Here is a 20,000-nt window from a genome sequence, read left to right on the forward strand (position 1 = left end):
GGGTGCCATCACCTCCCAACCAGAGAGGAGAGAGATGATGAGGTAGAGGGGCACTTTATACCTCACACCCTACTGGGAGAAAGAAAGGGGGGAGGGAGGGAGCGGGGAGGAAGAGAGAGAGAGAGAGAGAGAGAGAGAGAGAGAGAGAGAGAGAGAGAGAGAGAGAGAGAGAGAGAGAGAGAGAGAGAGAGAGAGAGCCATTAGAGGTGCCCCACTGATGGCAGGGGGCTCCCCGGATGTCCTGTGGTAGTGATCTGAGACTGAGCTGTCAGGGCAGGGTGCATGGGGTAGAAGAGGACCAGAGGGAGGAGAGAGGAGGGGAGAAAGAGGGAGGAGGAGAGGGACTCAGGGCCCAGCGTGTGAAGGGGGTCCTGTAGCAGGGGGGATGGGGAGGAGTGGGGGGTTCAGGAAGGCCCTGTGAGGGGAGGCTCTGTCTCCGGCTGGTGGAGAGTCTTCCGAGGCTCAAAAAGTGTGGCTCTGTGGCAGACACGCGCCCTGCATGCCTAATGAACCCCATGCACAGTGAACACAGCAGCAGCGCTTTGATGAGTTGAAAGCGAACCCTGGTTGCTTGACTGCAGAGGTAGGGGCCCGGGCAGGGGGTGGTGGTGGTGGTGGTGGTGGGGGGAGGCCCTGGACACCAATTAGGGTTTCTTCACTCCCCAATATTTGAAAGAGGGGAGTGTCTGAGGCCTAGCCCACACCGCGCCGCTCTGGAGAGGTCAGCTGCAGGCTAGCAGGGGAAGAGAAGACAGAAGAAAGACCACCCCAGGAGGAGGGTGATATAGTGTTACACACACACACACACACACACACACACACACACACAGACACACACACACAGACAGACACACACACACACACACACACACACACAACCTTTGGTGTAGTACTTTCTGAGACACAAGAGGGTTAGACATGGCCAGTACCTCATCTGGAGTGAGAGGGGCAGGAATGTGCTGGTTGAAAACAATGATGGGTAAATGCTGGACACCAGAGAACACCGGTTAACCAACCCCCCCCCCCCCCCCACACACACACACACACACTACTTCTCTGGCCAGGGGCATAGATCTCCCATACCTTCAACACAAACAAGACAGCCCACCATACAACGTCAACATAAATCTATTTGTCTTTCTCCATGGAGGTCTGTTCATGGAGATTTACTGCACTCTACGATGTTCTGCCAGATGTTAACAATTGTAAGTTATGTGCAGATTAAACGCTTTCAATCATTTGTTATTATTCGACATGTCCTACAACAACAGCAATGTTCAATCGTTACAATCAATTATTCAGCTGGTGGATAAGTGACGCGCTACTACGTCGTCATTCCGTAGAACATGAAACCAAAACAAGCCGCAACAAACCCTACAGATTTTCATCTGCTGCAGGGATGTTAGTCTTTGATCTCCAGCTGTAGTCCTCCTCTTTCATCAAAGGCTCCAGTCATCTGATGGGGCCATTCTCTCCTTCCACCGCCCCCCCCCCTCCCTCCGCCAGCTCACTCTCTCTCTCCCGCTACTTCCCTCCCTCCCTCCCTCTGCCATCTTTCTCTCTCCTTCTCCCCCTCCATCCGCTAACTCTCTCTCCCCCCCTCTCTCTCTCTCCCTCTCCCCCCCCCTCTCCCCCCCCCCACCCCCCCGCCCCCCTCTCTCTCTCTCCCTCTCCCCCCCCGCCCCCCCTCTCTCTCTCTCCACAGGCGTTGGCCAGGGCTGACCTCAGGCTAAAAGACTAGGCTATTGTCTGAGCTGTGGCCAGCAGGTAGAGGGCAGGTAGGCCCTGTCTCCCAACATGGTGTGTGTGTGTGTGTGTGCGGGGGGGCGGTGTGTGAGTGTGTGTGTGTGTGTGTTTAGCCAGCTTGTCCAGGGGTTGGGAGGAACAGGCCACAGAACAATAGTGGGACACGGCCTGGGCGAACGGGGGGTGGTGGCTGCTGGCTGGCTGGCTTGAGTTACATCTATATCAATATCAAAGGGCTGGAAAATGTGGAGTGTGTGAGTGCAAAGCCAGCTGTGTGGGAGCGAGGGCTGCCAAGTAGTGAGCCGGCGAGCGAACGACCGTGGCCAGGCCTGCCAAGTCCACATCTTTCAGATGACAGATTAACGGAAAGCAGATAAATCAAATCATACTCATTTTTTTTTCTCTTCTTCTTTTTTTTCTGTCGGGTAAATTCCAATTTCAAATTAATTCACAGCGACTCCCCTGTGTGAGTCCTCACCTCACCTTCCCTCACCTGGCTTGTCCTCCTTGTCCTCCTGAAGAAGTGATTCTCTACGTCGTTGCTGCTCTCGTAGGACAAGGGAACACACAGTGCAGCACAGCACACACTGTGCTACTGCACAAACACTATGCTGTTATTGATATTATTGATTCGTCTCAAGCGGTGCTGGTTATAGCATTTACAATTGGCTTGTCATAATAGCACATCATCGCTCCTATTGGAGCTTGGCTATGTCTAGTGAATGTCCTATTGGAGCTTGGCTATGTCTAGTGAATGTACTCTATCTGTAGTCAGAACACTGCGGTTGGTATGACGCAAAGACATGAAAGGGGAAAAAAAAAGCATCTGTTTTAATTGATGGATAATCCTTGGCAAAAACAAGAGCAGCGAAGCTCGAGCCGAACAGTCTGTTCTTTGCGTTTTTGGAACTGGACTTGACCACCTGTTCTTTTGGACCTTGCCAGTTCCATCTGAGTGAGATTACAATGTAATTGGTATGATGCAATGAATTTTTATAGCAGCAAATTCATACCGGCTTAGGCACGTAGAACAAGTTTAACCATCTACAATAAAAATAAAACGTTTTTTTTTCTGTATATTAGCTAGTGTTTTTAAACTTCCTTCCGTAATACTTAAAGTTCTGTTAATACGATGCTATAAAATGTGGATAAATAATCTAATCGTTTGATGTTGAATTGCAGGTGGAAAACAAACCAAAAGACAAGCTACTCTATCTCATGAGTATTTTCTCTGAGGTGGGCTAACATGCTAACGCTAACATGTTAATGCTAACACAGAACTGAACCATCTTTAATGGAGACTGTACTTGTACTTTCAATGAGGTGGGCGTAATGGGTTTCCTTTCCTCGAGGGGACACACTTTAAAGGTAGGTAAACTGACAGCTATCACATGGTCTCATAAGTGGTGTTGAAACATTAACGTCTGTTTCTGGGTTTGTCTCTGCTTTCTCCCTCTCTCTCTCTCTCTCTCTCTCTCTCTCTCTCTCTCTCTCTCTCTCTCTCTCTCTCTCTCTCTCTCTCTCTCTCTCTCTCTCTCTCTCTCTCTCCCTCTCTCCCTCTCTCTCTATCTCTCTCTCTCTCCCTCTCTCTCTCAGGCCCAGACAAATTAGAGAGGAGCTGTGGAGCTGTGGAGTGCTCCTTCATCTCCCAGGTAACCGCACACACACGCAGGCACGCACACACACACACACACACACACACACACACACACACGCTCACATGCACATGCACAAACGCACAGGCAGTGTTGCATTTGAAGCCCTATGGAACACAATGGCCTATGGCTGGCATGCACATCACGACAAGCATCCATTACGGTGAATGTGCCGCTAATGTGCAACAAGAGAGCCTCCTCGGGTCTTGTCATTGCCTGTACTTCAGTGAACAGCAAAAACCATTAGACCACCAGGGGATAGCTCCTTCAAGGGTTTCCTGCCAACGTACAAGAGGCTCTGGCTCATCCACAAGTGGTGGTTAGCTCAAGTGATGACAGCTCCAGCCTACAGACCTTCTCTATCTAATGATGCCCATGAGGCGAGGGTTGAGTCACCCTCACCTAGGGTCTGACAGAAGAGGTTCCAAGGGCCCTTTGGACACTTCTGAGGTGAAGTCTGTGTGACAGGCGGGGGGACTACGAAAGCAATACTAATACTAGGACAGAATCACCCTCTGAAGACTCTGTGTCTGGCATGACATTTTCGAAAAAGTCACGTTACTCCACTGTGATGCACTTTAGCATTTTGTTACCGTTGCAATAAAAAGCCAACATGTATTTCAGCATAGCAATGTGACTTTTCAGCAGATTAATACAGACAAAGTCTTCAGAGAGGGATTCTGTCAAAATATGAGCTGGATTGGAGTTGCAGGGTGTTTTAGACATTTCCAGAATAAATGGGGCCCAATGGGGCCCAAAGTAGGACTACTCAGTATTTAAGGAAGCAAACTATATAACTCAAAACTGTCTGGTCTGCTCAACTACAGCCAAGGTCAGGGCCAAACCAGGAAAAACATGTTAATTCAGTGGAGCATCCCTTTAATAGCGTGTGTGCGTGTATCTCTGCCTGCATGCACCATAGCACATCCAGGCAAGAGTAACTGCCTCTCTAGTAATGCACAACCACTCTCTTCTCCCAGCTCCATCCCCATCCTCAGCCCCAACCCCAGCTACAGTCCCATCCCCATCCCCAACCCCATCCTCATCCCCATCCTCAGCCCCATCCCCATCCTCAGCTCCAGTCCCAACCCCATCCCCATCCTCAGCCCCATCCCCATCCCCATCCCCATCCTCAGCCCCAGCTCCAGTCCCATCCTCAGCCCCATCCTCAGCCCCATCTCCATCCCCATCCTCAGCCCCAGCTCCAGTCCCATCCTCAACCCCATTCCCATCCTCAGCCCCATCTCCATCCCCATCCTCATCCTCATCTCCATCCCCATCCTCAGTCCCATCCTCAGCCCCATCCTCAGCCCCATCTCCATCCCCATCCTCAGCCCCATCTCCATCCCCATCCTCAGCTCCAGTCCCATCCTCAGCCCCATCCCCATCTCCATCCCCATCCTCAGCCCCATCTCCATCCCCATCCTCAGCCCCATCCCCATCCCCATCCTCAGCCCCAGCTCCAGTCCCATCCTCAGCCCCATCCTCAGCCCCAGCTCCAGTCCCATCCTCAGCCCCATCCTCAGCCCCATCTCCATCCCCATCCTCAGCCCCAGCTCCAGTCCCATCCTCAACCCCATCCCCATCCTCAGCCCCATCTAATTTTAATTTTAAATTTTAAATTTAATTTAATTTAATTTTGCCATTTAGCAGACGCTTTTATCCAAAGCGACTTACAATTACGAATTACAGGGACATTCCCCCTGGAGTAACTGAGGGCTAAGTGCCTTACCCAAGGGCACACTAGTAGTGGTGTGGCTTCAGGCGGGATTTGAACTCACAACCTTCCGATCCCAAGTCCAACTCACTATCCACTAGACCAGTGGTTCCCAACCTTTTTTGTCTTGTGTACCCCTTGAGCTGTTTTGCCATGCCAGAAGTACCCCCTCACTCATGCGTGTTGATTATTTCCCAAAAAAATCAATTAAACTCTAACTTGCAAATATAACATTTATTACTGACACACAGAGAGCAAAACCTCTTCTCATGTCTCCAAAACTCTAAACACATTTTCTGCTTTACACACATTTTGCTATTCAAAATGGCACTTTTTAAATGCACTGAACACGGTTTTCTGCACACAACAATCTGACATAAAGTCACATGTTTGCCATTTCAAAACATTGCCATTCAAAATTAGACTACATGAGCTAATTGGCCAATACATGTGCCACCTGGCCACCTCAATGGTTAATTGTTACCACATGCCCACACACTCACTGAAAATAGAAAAATAAATAATAAATAATAATGAATTTGATTTGATATCTGTTTCTTTTCCCTTTCTCCTGCTCCTCTTTGGCTTCTGTCTGAGGTGCAGTGATGTCATCATTTTCTCATCCCAGAGTCTTGACTGATGGGGAGAGGAAACAGACAAGATGAGACAGGATAAAACTTATCACACACACACACACACACACACACACACACACACACACACACACACACACACACACACACACACACACACACACACACACACACTTAAACTTCTTATCTAACTCTACTGATTATTAATGAAATCATTTGAACCACTCCCCTTTAATACATAGATATTTACACCATTGTGAAAAATAGACTCACCCAGTAGCAGTTGCAATTCTTTTTTTCATCAGTTGAGCTTTAATGAGACACTTGAGGTTGCTTCTCTTTTATAATCTTTGACAGTTCTGGAGGCAGTGTGGCAACAGCAGTCACCAGGCTGCTCTCCACACTCAGTCTGTTCCTTGGCTTGGTTTTGATGTGGGTCAAAGCTGAGAAGGTCACTTCACACATATATGTAGATCCAAAAGGCAAAAGTTCATTCAATGCACACTTTCCCAGCACTGGATATTCCTTTTCAACATCACACCAAAACTCTGTCAATGACTTGTCAGCATGTGCCATCTTCAACCCACGATCAGAGGACATGTCCATCAGATTTTCCTGCAGGCTTGCAGGAAGGCTGCTGCTGCTCCTGTCATTCACTCTGAATGGGTTCCTCACCCAGTCCAGTTTTTCTGACTTTGTTTCAATGTCATGAAAGTACTGGTTGAAGTCAGTGTCAAGTTTGGACAGATGTGCTTTAACTATTTTCACCACAGGACCTCTGTCAGCATCAGTGGTGGCGAGATGGCCATCAAGCAGTGGGAAACAGCTCACATCTCCATCCTTACATTTCCTCTCCCATAATTTAACCTTCTTTATGAATCCATTCACTTTGTCATACATGTTAAGGATGTGTGAGTACTTGCCCTGAAGTGAAAGGTTGAGCTCATTCAGCTTAGTGAAGACATCAGCAAGATATGCCAGCTGCGCAACCCACACTGCATCCTCAAACAGGGCTGCAAGAGGGTGGTCGTTTTCTGTCAGGAAAGCAAACACCTCGATGCGCAATTCATAGAGCCGTAGCAGCGTTTTGCCACGAGACAGCCAGCGAACGTCTGTGTGAAGCAGTAGCTGCTCATGCTCTGACCCGCTGTCATGACAAAGAGTTTGAAACAGTCTGTGGTTCATTGGCCGGGACTGAATGAAGTTAATCACCTTAACTGCGTCATCCATAACTGCACTTAACTCGGGGCTCATCCTTTTGCTGGCGAGTGCCTCCCGGTGAATAATACAGTGCATCCACTTAATTTCGGGGTTCACCTTCATCACACGCCCAAGCAGCCCACGCACCTTACCCGTCATTGCTGCCGCTCCATCGGTACAGATGTGACTGCAGGATTTCCACTCCAGATCGTTGTCTTTGAAGAAGCTGTCAATAATCAGAAATATTTCCTCGCCAGTTGTCTTTCCTGGCAGCGTCTTGCAAAACAAGATATGCTCATTTATGTCCGACTCTTCTTTATAACGCACAAAAGCCAGCAGCTGAGCCTCCCCACTAACGTCGGTCATTTCATCTAATTGCAAAGCGAACTGACCTGCTTGCTTCATTTTATCCACCACTTGTCCGACAATATTTATGGACATATCATCAATCCGACGGGAGACGGTATTGTTAGATAATGGTACCAACTTGAGCGCGTCAGCTGCTTTCTTGTCCAGCATAGTTTGAGCCAAAATCACAGCGGCAGGCAAAATCAGATCTTCGGCGATTGAATGTGGGGTTTTTGACTTAGCCACTAGTAATGAAACAGCATAGGACGCCTCCAGTGCTTTGCTTGACACACTTGCCGCTTTTTTCAGTGTAGCCTGACTTGACTTGAACTCTGACAGTTTTCGCTTGAAAAAGTCGTCAGTTTTACCAACAGTTGCTAGGTGTTTGGTGCTCTGGTGTCGCTGTAAATGGGCTGGCTTCATTGAATTATTAGCCAGGACTTCGCCGCAGAAAAAGCACTGTGGCTGTGGTGGATCAGCCGATGTACATGTAAATCCCCACAAAACATATGTTTCCAAATAATAGCGGGGTCCTTTTTTTCTTTTTTTCTCTGATCTGACCGTCTGATCTGCCTCTGATCTGACCGTCTGATCTGCCTCTGAAGCTGGTCGTTTTAGCCATCTGTCCATCTTTGCGGTATACTGACAGGCCTAGCTGACGTAAATGAACGTGATTTAAATGTGACGTGACTACCACGTGTGTTACAGTCATCACCTGTCGGGGAGGAACTTAAGTTGCAGGGTACCATTTTAACAACAGGTTTATGAAACGACTATATTTAATTATTTTTTTGGAAAGGGAAATAAATTATAATTCCAAATCTTTCCACGTACCCCCTGCAATCCCCTCACGTACCCCTAGGGGTCCGCGTACCCCCGGTTGGGAACCACTGCACTAGACCACCACTACCCCTGACAATCTCCATCCCCATCCTCATCCTCAGCCCCATCTCCATCCCCATCCTCATCCTCAGCCCCATCCTCAGTCCCATCCTCAGCCCCATCCTCAGCCCCATCTCCATCCCCATCCTCAGCCCCATCCCCATGCCTGGGTGTTCCATTTACATAGCATCAGTGATAAGGGGCTAACATTACCACAGGAAACTGTCTGTGTTTAATGTACGGGAGGTGAGAGAGCATGGGCCATCTCCTCACGCTTTCATCATTATCTCATCCCCCAGGCTTGCATTCAACCAAGCCTGCAATGGGGAACATTTGTATTCTATTGTAGTGAAATGTAATTGATTTTTTGTTTTACTTTGATCAACAGGGGTTTTATTTGGCTCTGTCCAGTTGAGATTGTTGAATCAGGAAGATGTACTGAGATATGAATTTTCAAGGAGAAGGAAAAGGTTTCTATGCATATTTACCACAAAACATATTTGACTGAATTCTCCTGCTTATATGATGGTTAATGGCAGTTTCACATGGGAATATACACTCATTTAACATTTTATTAGGAACATGTGTACACCTTGTACATCATTTAGGTGGTGTAATGGTGTGGAGAATGTTTTCTTGATTCTTGCTTTCTTTCGTTAATATCAATTAATCATCACTATCGCTAGTATTGTTGCTGACCATGGGCATCCCTTCATAGCCAAAACGTACACATCTTCTAATGGCTGCTTCCAGCATGATAATGCACCATGTCACAAAGCAAAAGTAATCTCAAACTGGTTTCATGAACATGACAATGAATTCAGTGTTCTTCAGTGGCCTTCCCAGTCACCGGTTCTGAATCCAATAGAACACCTTTGGGATGTGGTAGAACGGGAGATCCACAGCTTGAAAGTGCACCTGAGAAATCTGCAGGAATTGTGTGATGCAATCATGTCATCATAGACCAGAATCCCAAAGGAATGTTTCCAACATCTTGTGGAATCAATGCCACGAAGAACTGAGGCTGTTTTGAGAGCAAAGGGAGGCCTTACCCAGTATGAGTACATGTAGAGTGTTCCTAATAAAGTGTCCAGTGGGAATGGAATGGAATGTGAGTGGACAGTGAGTGTACGATTGCCAATTAAGTTTGTTTATTAAAACGATATAAGGAGGTGGTCCAGTGGTCTAGCATTGCGGTCTACAGTGCACACACTCATGTCGGCATGGGTTCGAATCCGGCCCATGCCCTGCTGACATGCCCTCTCTCCCTTGCTGTCATGTCTGTCTTCACTATATCTGTCCAATAAAAATAAAAAATATGAGTGGGACTGCCCTACTCAGAAAAAAAAATAGATATAAGGAACGTAAAATACGTGAGTGCAGTGCACTCCCCTTTTGTACAACATTGTCTGTTCTCTAGTTTTATCACAGAAACAAAGAAACACCAAACTGTCCCTTTTCTGGTGCCTGAAAAAAAGAGCTATTTGGTAATTTTATCAGTAACACAATGAACATTGTTAGGGATGAGCGACTTCGATAATGACACAATACTGATATGATACATAGAGTTGCGTTGTGAGGCGGAGAAAGATGAGTAATGATAGGGAGAGAAAACAGGGGGCCTAGACTCAAAAACTCTTCTTTTTTTTCTTCTTTTTTACCCGGGCTGCTTTTCCGCTGCTCTCTCTCCGCCCGAGGTGGCGGTGATGGATTTGCTGCTTGACTGGTCACACAGATTGGTGGCGGGCCGAGGTATAAAACTCAATACACACATTTTCTTCTCACCTTCAGAACATTTACTTTCAAGCTCTCCCTCTCTCCGATTTGGGGAGAGAGAGGGGCAGGGAGGGGGTGGGGGGTGTTGGGGGGGACAATTTCCAAGGATTCTAATAGGATCCATAAATAACCCCCCCGTAAACCTTAACCCTAACCCCCTATGACCAATCCAACCCTAACCCTAACCCCCTATGACCAATCCAAGCCTAACCCTAACCCCCTATGACCAATCCAACCCTAACCCTAACCCCCTATGACCAATCCAACCCTAACCCTAACCCCCTATGACCAATCCAAACCTAACCCTAACCCCCTATGACCAATCCAAACATGACAAACAATGAAATGAACCAATCAATGAGGTGTAATATGGAGACTGTCACCTCAATAGTTTACTGTGTTGTCGATATTATGGTTTTGCGGCGGCAAGCCAAATGGCACTTATCAGGGGTCATATAGATCTGCTGTGCCTAGGGGTCAAGGCCATGACAGATTCATGCTATTTACATGTTACCAGACACATATTATCGACAGACAAAAAACTGCTGTTCTATGAGACATTGCTGGGTTTTGAGTGTGTCTGTATTTGTGTGCGTGTGTGTGTGCGTGTGTGTGTGTGTGTGTGTGTGTGTGTGTGTACGTATGCATACGTGCATGTGTGTGTATGTGTGTGTGTGTGTGCGTGTGCATGTGTGTGTGTGTGTGTGTGCTGACCAAAGCATAGAGGATATGCTAATACACATCCCCAGCAACTCTGTCTTAAATCTACAGAACAGATAAGCTAAAAGCAGTGCAAGTGAAGTTAAGTAGGACCGGAACAACGGCAACAAAAGACACACACACACACCCCAAAAAACAAAAACAAACCTTTTCTGTCCTTAAGCAAAACAGCCCCTCTAAATCAAACAGACAACTATTGAGTCGTGCGGTTAATTTTAGAATGCATTTTCCGCACATTTTCCCGGTGACCGCATTTATCAGAGGAAGGACACCATTAGTTCTGAATGCCTTACCATTGGATACAGCACGCTGTGTGGAAGCCCAGTCAATATGGATACAATACAACAGTGCATCCAGAACTAATCCCCTGCTGGCTGATTGGCTCTCAAGCAGTGCTTCTTTTTGGTCTAATGGACTGGCGCACTATGGTTCCTAATCCTGGGAGGACTGGGTGTATCAACATGACGTTTCATTTCGAAAATGCTCTGTTTTTTGTATCTACTGTATTATCTATCATGAAAATAAATAAATAAATAAATACATAAATTGCCATTTGAGAAGCTGAGGGACCAGTTAGCATCACCTCCGGGGACCGGTGCTTTGTCCCACGGACCAGAGGTTGGGAACCCCTGTGGCTTAGAAGCTGACTAAACTGCAGGTGAACACAACACCAGAACAAACTGTTTACATAAAATATCCCAATATTGCCATTGCTTCGCGACCGAATACAATTACTTCCCCCCTTATTCATTAGCACTAGTTAGGGACGGAATAATGAGAAACGCTCGGATCTAATCTAAACATCAAAGCTTACACATTGACTTGGGAGAAATGAGGTGTGTAGAATTATACTCACACACTATTACAAGGCCGTTTCCATTTATAGTCACACCATTAGGGCTCAGTTCCATTGCCTGATACATTCGCAACAACAGGGACGAGTCATGCATCACACAGCGGGTTAGCATTGCGGCTAATTCCTCTCCAGCAGATGTCAATAGCACTTCTGCAGGGATACTGTTTATCAGTCGTGTGGCTTTTCGCCAAAGCCTAATCACAGTGTATGGGAGGAGCTTCATTGCATATGTCTTCATAAAAGTGGCGGGGGCTTTTAACAACACGTGTGATATGTAACATATGGGGACGTCAATGTCAATGGACAAAGCTTTGTGCTGTGGATGTTTCTCTAGGGAATAGAGAGGGGAGGGGGGGAGACTAGGGGTGTAGTGACCTGAGACTAGGGGTTCCCTGGGGACCACTACAACCCCCCCCCCCCCCCCCCCCCCCCGCTCCCTGCCCCCCATGTGAGGGCACAAGGAGTGCCAAGCCAGCTGGTTTGCGCTCAAAGCTGACACGGAGCACCGTGGGTGGCGTAGTGATGCCCAGGGGCTCATCTGTGGCTGAGGGCTTTTAATGGGCACACGCTTTCCCCCAATACGGGTCGCCACCCCCCCCCACCCCGGCAGCACGGCGAAAGGACAGTAATGAGTCTTGTCAGATCGCTAGTGGTGCGTTCATGGGAGGTAAAGTCAACAACAATAACAACAACAACAACAATAGCAGTTTTCCCTAGAGCGACAGCATCTGCCAAATGCTTTCTTCAGTGACATTCACAACCAGTCACCGTGTGAACAGATAGAGACGTGTCTGAACCGGCTAAATCTATCAAAGCAAGACACTTACATATTTAAAATATCAGCGTTTCACGCCATGCGTTATAAAATCGCTATCTTTTTGTCTGTGTCAAAATGGAGAATAGAGAGGAGACAGTCAGTCTACTGTGTGCATGTGTGTGTGTGTGTGTCATTGAATCAAAGGAGAAAGGCACAGAAACAGAGGACAGAAAAATAAAGTCCTATTTTCCTCCCGGCGGGTGGCCTGCTGCATCAGACCGGCGCTACAAATCAATTTCCAGCTCTTCAGAAGCTGTAGTCTAGTGGGGCCACACAGCCAAGCCCCCCCCCCCCTCCCAACAACGAAGGACCAGGTAACACACCACCGCTCACGTCTTTGATGGCCTGGCTGCAATACACACTTAATCAGCAAAGGCAATTTGCTCATATTGTTCTGTTCACTACTTGGGGGCAGTGTTCAACACCAGGGCGGTGTGTGAGGGGAGCTGTGTGTGTCTGTGAGGAAGTTAGAATATGTCTTTGTGTGTGTGTGGGGGGGGGGGGTGGGGGGGGCTGTGAGTGTGAGATAGTAAGAGGTGTGTAAGTGTGTGTATGTGTGTGTGTGTCCGTGTGCATGCATGTATGTGCTGTACTGTATGTGAGTGTGTGTGTCAATGTAAGCATGCATATACTGTGAGGGTGTGTGTGTGTGTGTGTATGTGTGTGTGTGTGTATGTATGTGTATGTGTGTGTGTGTGTGTGTGTATGTGTATGTGTATGTGTGTGTGTGTGTGTGTGTGTGTGTGTGTATGGGTATGTGTATGTGTGTGGTGTGTGTGTGTATGTGTATGTCTGTGTGTGTGTGTGTGTGTGTGTGTGTGTGGTGTGTGTGTGTGTGGTGTGTGTGGTGTGTGGGGGGGGAGGGGGGAGACATGGCTGGGGGAGCGCTCGCAGCATCTCCAGTCCCTGAGTCCCTCTGTGAGAGAAGAGCTGCAGGCCATGTTTCACTCTGCCTCCTTAATGAGCCCATTCACACAGGCAGCCCATAATACTCCCATGATTAGAGATGATAGAACACCCATACATCTCCACATCCCCATGCATATTAATGCTCTCTCTCTCTCTCTCTCTCTCTCTCTCTCTCTCTCTCTCTCTCTCTCTCTCTCTCTCTCTCTCTCTCTCTCTCTCTCTCTCTCTCTCTCTTTCTCTCTCTCTCAGACTGAGACCCTCTGTGCAAGGTGTCTGCGGCTCTGCAGGAGGGAAAAACTGGTTCAAGCCTGCGGGGTCATATCATCTAAACCCATATAAAAAAAAGTCGCCAAAAAAATAATACTTGCAGTATTTAAATTTAGCACATCCTCTCTCACATTCCCCCCCCCCCCCCCCCCCTCCACCCCACCCCCATTATTATTCATGAACAACCACACACATATCCTTGGATCACATTGTCGGTCGTGTACATGGAAGACAATTATGTATTTTCTATACTTAGCCTCCATGGGTTGTTTTTCTTGTTTTTCTTGTCTCTCTCTCTCTCTCTCTTTCTCTCTCTCTCTCTCTCTTTCTCTCTCTCTTTCTCTCTTAGATTATGCAGAAGCTACAATATATCTCCACTCTCGAAAGCATATCCCTTTACAACACAATGTACAGAGATAATTAAACCACGGGGCGCTGATCTCAGACAATCTTAACTTGTATCTGATAGCCTAGCTAAGATATCAACAGTGATATTACGTACAGGGAATAATTGTTTGTAACCTATGTCTGGGCATCATACAACACATTATGATACAATAATGACAACCAGACTTACAAATGCTCTTGTATGCCAAGCTGATAGGCTTAAGTGTCTAGTAAACATTGAGCTTTCGATTGGCATTGGATTTCCTTATACCAAACATCCCCCCAGCTAAGTGGAACAGATGTGGTTCTGGGTAAACACATGGAAGGAGATGGGCTGCCACTTACCTGAGAGGAGCACTTCTGGGCTTGAGTTTGTCAGCAGCCTGCGAACACAACAGAGACAGGAGACAGAAGCCTGTTAGCTGGCATACACACAGATAAACACACACACAGACATGGGCATGCGCACACAACGCACGCACACAACGCATGCACACGCGCACGCGCACACAACGCACGCACGCAACGCATGCACACGCGCACACACACACACACAGATCCCCCATCCATCCCCATCCCCATCACTGCGGATCAGCTCAACAGCTCTCAAAGTAGAGGAGCGATAACAAGGGAATAAAGGAAGGAATGAAAGGATGCAGTCTCATGATGACTGCAGATAGGCACTCAAACACTCACTTTCCTGCTTTCTTGTTTTGCCCTCCCTCCTTACCTTCTTCCCCTTGAATGTTGGTATGCAAATGATTCAAAGAAGCAGTGAAGCGGAACACCGCTCAAATCGATCAATGTTGGCCAGAGGCAAAACAAACTGATTTTCTGATGATTGGGTGTTTTTTTCTGAGGGTTTTGAACCTTTGGTCTACAGTGAACAGAACGTCCTGGTACATTATCAGCTTTCTCATATTTACAGTATCCTACATGTCCGAAAAAAAGATGAAATGTTTTGTGATATATTCTCAAGCTCGTCTGAGAAATGAGAAAGTGCTTTGATTCAAACCAACGTACAGGAACTGACACATCTGGCAGTCATTTCCAGCACAGACAGATGACAGCAATTACATGCTACTGTACCCTATTTGGTTTAATGATGGGACAATGACAGTTTTTTGTCTTGAGTATATACAACAAAACACCGTAAGAGACAAATGAACACCCACATATTTTCTTTCAGAATGACACTTCAATGAACATCTATTCTACATGGGACACAATGACAGTTTGTGGTGTCACTGAATTCTTCAATTGTGAGAAGCTGTGCTTTTTATCTTTTAAAAGCATATTCACCTTAGCTAAAGCATGTTTATATTTACTGTATAATGCATATGTTTGTAATGTTTTTTAAATGCTGCATTATCACCACATCCACCACCATAATACTTCCACCACCACCACCACCACCACCAGCACCACCACCACCACCATCACCAATACTTCCACCATCACCACCACCACCACCAACACCACCACCAATACTTCCACCACCACCACCACCACCACCACCACCTCCACCACCACTACCACCACCACCACCACCACCATCCCCACCACCACCACCACCACCACCATCATCCCCACCAATACTTTCACCACCACTATCACCACCAATACTTCCACCATCACCACCACCACCAACCCCACCACCAATACTTCCACTTCCACCACCACCATCACCACCACCACCACCTCCACCACCATCACCATCACCACCACCACCACCACCACCACCACCTCCACCACCATCACCACCACCACCACCACCATCACCACCACCACCACCACAATCAACATCACCACCACCACCACCACCATCACCACCACCACCACCACCATCACCACCATCTCCACCACCACCATCACTATCACCACGACCACTATCACCACCACCACCATCACCACCACCACCACCACCATCACCACCACTACCATCACCACCACCACCATCACCACTACCACCACCACCACCACCACCACCACCACCACCACCACCACCACCACCACCACCATCACCACCACCACCACCACCAAGGCTGCAGCCACAACACAGACCAGCCCAGCAGCACACTGGCCCCTTAGTTTGATACTGTAGCTGTGGCCATTGATCTGTATACAGTCCATTTATCATTCATGAAAGGAGCCAGTGATCTTCACAGTGTATTAGATGAAACAACTCAGATCATCTGTCAAGCACTCTCTTATTGCTGTTTCCCCCTCTCTGTGGGGATTTTGGGCTTCTTCCATCCATCTTGGAGGTTCGGCGGTTGCTAGGCAACGCAGCTGGGGGTGCGGAAGGGGGGAGGGTGGGGGTATGTGGGGGTGTGGGGGGGGGCCCTACTTCGCCTCGCGTGGTCTACTCTCTGGCAAAACATTTTTAAACGCTGGGGCTTTCTTGACATGCTTATGAGGCGGCGGGCGGAGAATTTAGTAGCATTCGTTTTACTCTGCAAGTGTGTGTCAGTGTGTGTGTGTGTGTGTGTGTGTGTGTGTGTCAGTGTGTGTGTGTGTGTGTGCGTGTGGAGTTGTGCCTGGTTGTGCTCCTACTAATGTGACTATTGTCGTTACTGTACATTAGAAGTGACAGCTATAGCATGACCAAGTGTTTTTCTATGCCACACAATAAGGAAGACATCATACAGCTCTAGATGCTGTTTACACACACACACACACACACACACACACACACACACACACACACACACACACACACATGGCACGGCACAGACGTGAGAGTCTCACTGTAGACCCAACAATGTCGTATTATTCCATAAATCAAACATGAACGTAGGACTGAATTGTGGCAGGCAAAGAGTGATATATTTGCTCGATCAAATGTGCTGGTACACTGCCATACATTTAAAACACCACATCATTCCGACAGAGTGAGGCATGCCTCTGAATAGTTTTCCGACCTTAACTTGAATATTCAACCACAAGTATGATTGTGTTAGGGCAGTATTCAGAGATGTTGTTGTAAGGATATGTCTGGGTTTGATCAGCTCAGCTCAGCTTATTCCTTATTCGAGATTAGCATTTGATTATCCGCCACGGCTGTTAATGAAAAGCCTCTGTCTCCTCCTCATCATCTCCGTCATCGGCTCCATTATCATCTCCTCTCTCTTAACAAATGATGAACTGTGATACTCTTGTGGAAAACACCACAGGTTCCCCTGCATAGTTATCAGTTACAGCAGGATCCTATTCACTTGTGGACGGGACGGTTGTTTGAGCTTTGGAGGGAATTCGGGGAATATAAATAAAGACTTGTTTGCGATGATTAGATTTCATCTTAATACGTCAGGACGGATTAAGCTCAACAAAGTGGTGGGCTTTAAGGAGAATGTTTTCACAAGTTGGTTGTTTCAAAGTGGTATCTGCTGTAAAACTGGACAAAATTGTCCTGTGATGAATTTCTCTGTGTTGTTCAAGAAATGGAACATTCTCACCATGTCCTAAAACATTAATGCGGCAAGACATTCTCAAACGAACTGCGGGAGACAAAGGGAATAGGTGGCTGAAGAAGAGGAAAGTATGAAGAAGGAGAGGAGAGGTGTTGGCTACTGATGAATAGCTCCATGTAGCTGAATAACAGCCAGGTCAAAGGTTGTAACAGCGACAACACACAGACACACACAGACACACACGCACATCCACGCACACATACAGAAACACACGCACATCACATAAGTGCACACACACACACACACACACACACACACACACACACACACACCTGCCTCTGGGGACCACAGAGCAGCCCCAGTACCAGGTGATTTGTCTGCTGTGTAGGGCTAGTCTGACCTCTCCCTCTGTCCACTGTCATCACAGCCCCAGAGCTAGGGTCACACCAACACACTCAAGGACATGGCAGAGGGAGGAGGGTGGAGGGGGAGAAAGAGAGGGAGGAGGGTGGAGGGGGAGAAAGAGAGGGAGGAGGGTAGAGGGGGAGAAAGAGAGGGAGGAGGGTGGAGGGGGAGAAAAAGAGGGTCAGGGGGAAGAGAGACAGAGAGACGGGGGTAAGAGCAAGAGTGAGAGAGAGAGAGAGAGAGAGAGAGAGAGAGAGAGAGAGAGAGAGAGAGAGAGAGAGAGAGAGAGAGAGAGAGAGAGAGAGAGAGAGAGAGAGAGGGATGGGGATGGGGATGCAGCACCAGAGAGCCTTGGTGATGCTAATAGCTTCTATGCCGGTGCGGGGAGATAGAAGCAACATTACTGCTGCAGGTCCCCCCCCACACACACACACACCTCCCGACACTGCCCCCTCCAACCCTACTCTCCTGCTCCTCCTTCAAAAAACCTATTCATTATACTACTTCCTCGACTGCCCTGAGTCACATGTGGTAAAGCATGCTGATCCACCGTGTCTGGGACACACTGAGGCTGTGTGTGTGCGTATGTGTGTACATGTGCATGTGTGAATGTATGTGTGTGTACATATGTGTATGTACAGTATGTATGTGTATGTGTGTGGGTGTGTATTCCTGTGTGTGTGTGTGTATGTATGTGTGTGTACATATGTGTATCTATGTGTGTATGTGTGTGTGTGTGTGTGTGCGCGCCCCTGTGTGTGTAAGGGTTTGGGGCAGGCTGCTTATATAAGAGGGCAGTGTGTTTTGTTTATACGGGTGCTGCTGATGGGTGGTTCACGTAGGGGGCAGGGAGGGAGGGGGCCGCAGACACATTGGAGTATGTTTATTTGGGTAGCGAGACTGCTGCTTTACTGCAGACGGTGACAGGGTGATAATGTACCATGCACTCATTTGCAATAAGCCACTTACGGTAGAAAGATACAGAGATTCAAATGCAGACATAATCACACTCGCGCATAGGCGGCTGCACAGACGCGTGCACACGCACACGCACACGCACACGCACACGCACACGCACGCAAACAACCAACACGCATTGTATGTACACTCACTGACCACTTTATTAGGAACACCTGTACACAGTCCAAGCTGATGGAGGTGGTATAATGGTATGGGGAATGTTCCCTTGGCACCCTTTGGGCCTGTTAATACCAATCGATCATCTGAATCCAATAGAACGGGAGATTCACAGCTTGAAAGTGCACCTGAGAAATCTGCAGGAATTGCATGACACAATCGTGTCATCATGGACCAAAATTCTCAAAGGAATGTTTCCAACATTTTGTGGAATCAACGTCACGAAGCATTAAGGATGTTTTGAGAGCAAAGGGAGGCCCTACCCGGTATTAGTACAGTGTTCCTAATGACGTGTTCAGTGAGTGCATGTGAGTACTTTTGATGGAACAATATCAGAGCCGTGCATTCAATTCATGAACATTATGGCCTCCGTGTGAAATAACTATCATTAAACTAGGAACGATTCCAAGGTCTTCAATAGATGAACTACAGTATTATGTAAATACAAAAGGCTGACTCTAACTTAATCATGCAACCGTCCCTGGTGACCCATTACCTAGCATAGGCAGCACACATGCCACAGACATACAGTACAGTATACACAGATATGGGCGTTTATGCATATTGTTTATGCATATTGTTTATGATTACCTGTTGTTCACTGTCCTCCTCATCACTACTGATCTTCAGGTCATCCTCAAGCATTCTGGGAAAACAAACAAACCAACACACATCATATTAGAGACATAGGGACACTTCAGGAGTCCATTTGATCCATCCATTTGATCCAAAATTATATTTTATATTTCTTTGTGTAATAATATTAATTATTATTTAATTATTATTTCATAATAATTGTTTCCTAATTAATTAAATTCTAAACATATGAACAATCCTAACACAATAACCCAAACAAACATACTGTATTGTGTACGGGGACTGCTAGGATCAAACCATTTGTGAATTCATAACTGTAAACTCATACTGTACAACTAAAATGTACAGTTATATACAGTTTAAATATACAGTTTTTATACAGTTTCTTGTAGTTCACATCTGAAAAAGAAAAACATAACTTATGCATAGCTGTGTGTTTGTATTCAAAGCGGTGTATGAATCTTATATTGTGGCTAGATTGTGTTTTGCCAGCACACATTAATCCCTGGATGTCACTGAAAGAGAAACATGCATCTTTGTTTGGGTAGCGCAGATCACATCTTGGCATATTGTTT

At 47.1% G+C, this 20,000-nt stretch overlaps 1 protein-coding gene across 1 annotated transcript in view; it reads right to left on the bottom strand.

Moving 5' to 3' along the window:
* aff2 (AF4/FMR2 family, member 2) overlaps nt 1-20,000 on the bottom strand; it is a gene marked incomplete at both ends in the record, with an annotated part of 174,232 nt that overhangs the window by 36,048 nt on the left and 118,184 nt on the right. Inside the window, 2 exons of the mRNA XM_080527086.1 lie at nt 14,219-14,256; nt 19,420-19,474. Of these exons, the coding sequence (XP_080383212.1) occupies nt 14,219-14,256; nt 19,420-19,474 (93 nt within the window). The remainder of the gene's footprint in view (nt 1-14,218; nt 14,257-19,419; nt 19,475-20,000) is intronic.

This window comes from Nansenia antarctica (genome assembly GCF_963989245.1).
Source record: "Nansenia antarctica genome assembly, chromosome: 3".
Lineage (NCBI taxonomy): Eukaryota > Metazoa > Chordata > Actinopteri > Argentiniformes > Microstomatidae > Nansenia > Nansenia antarctica.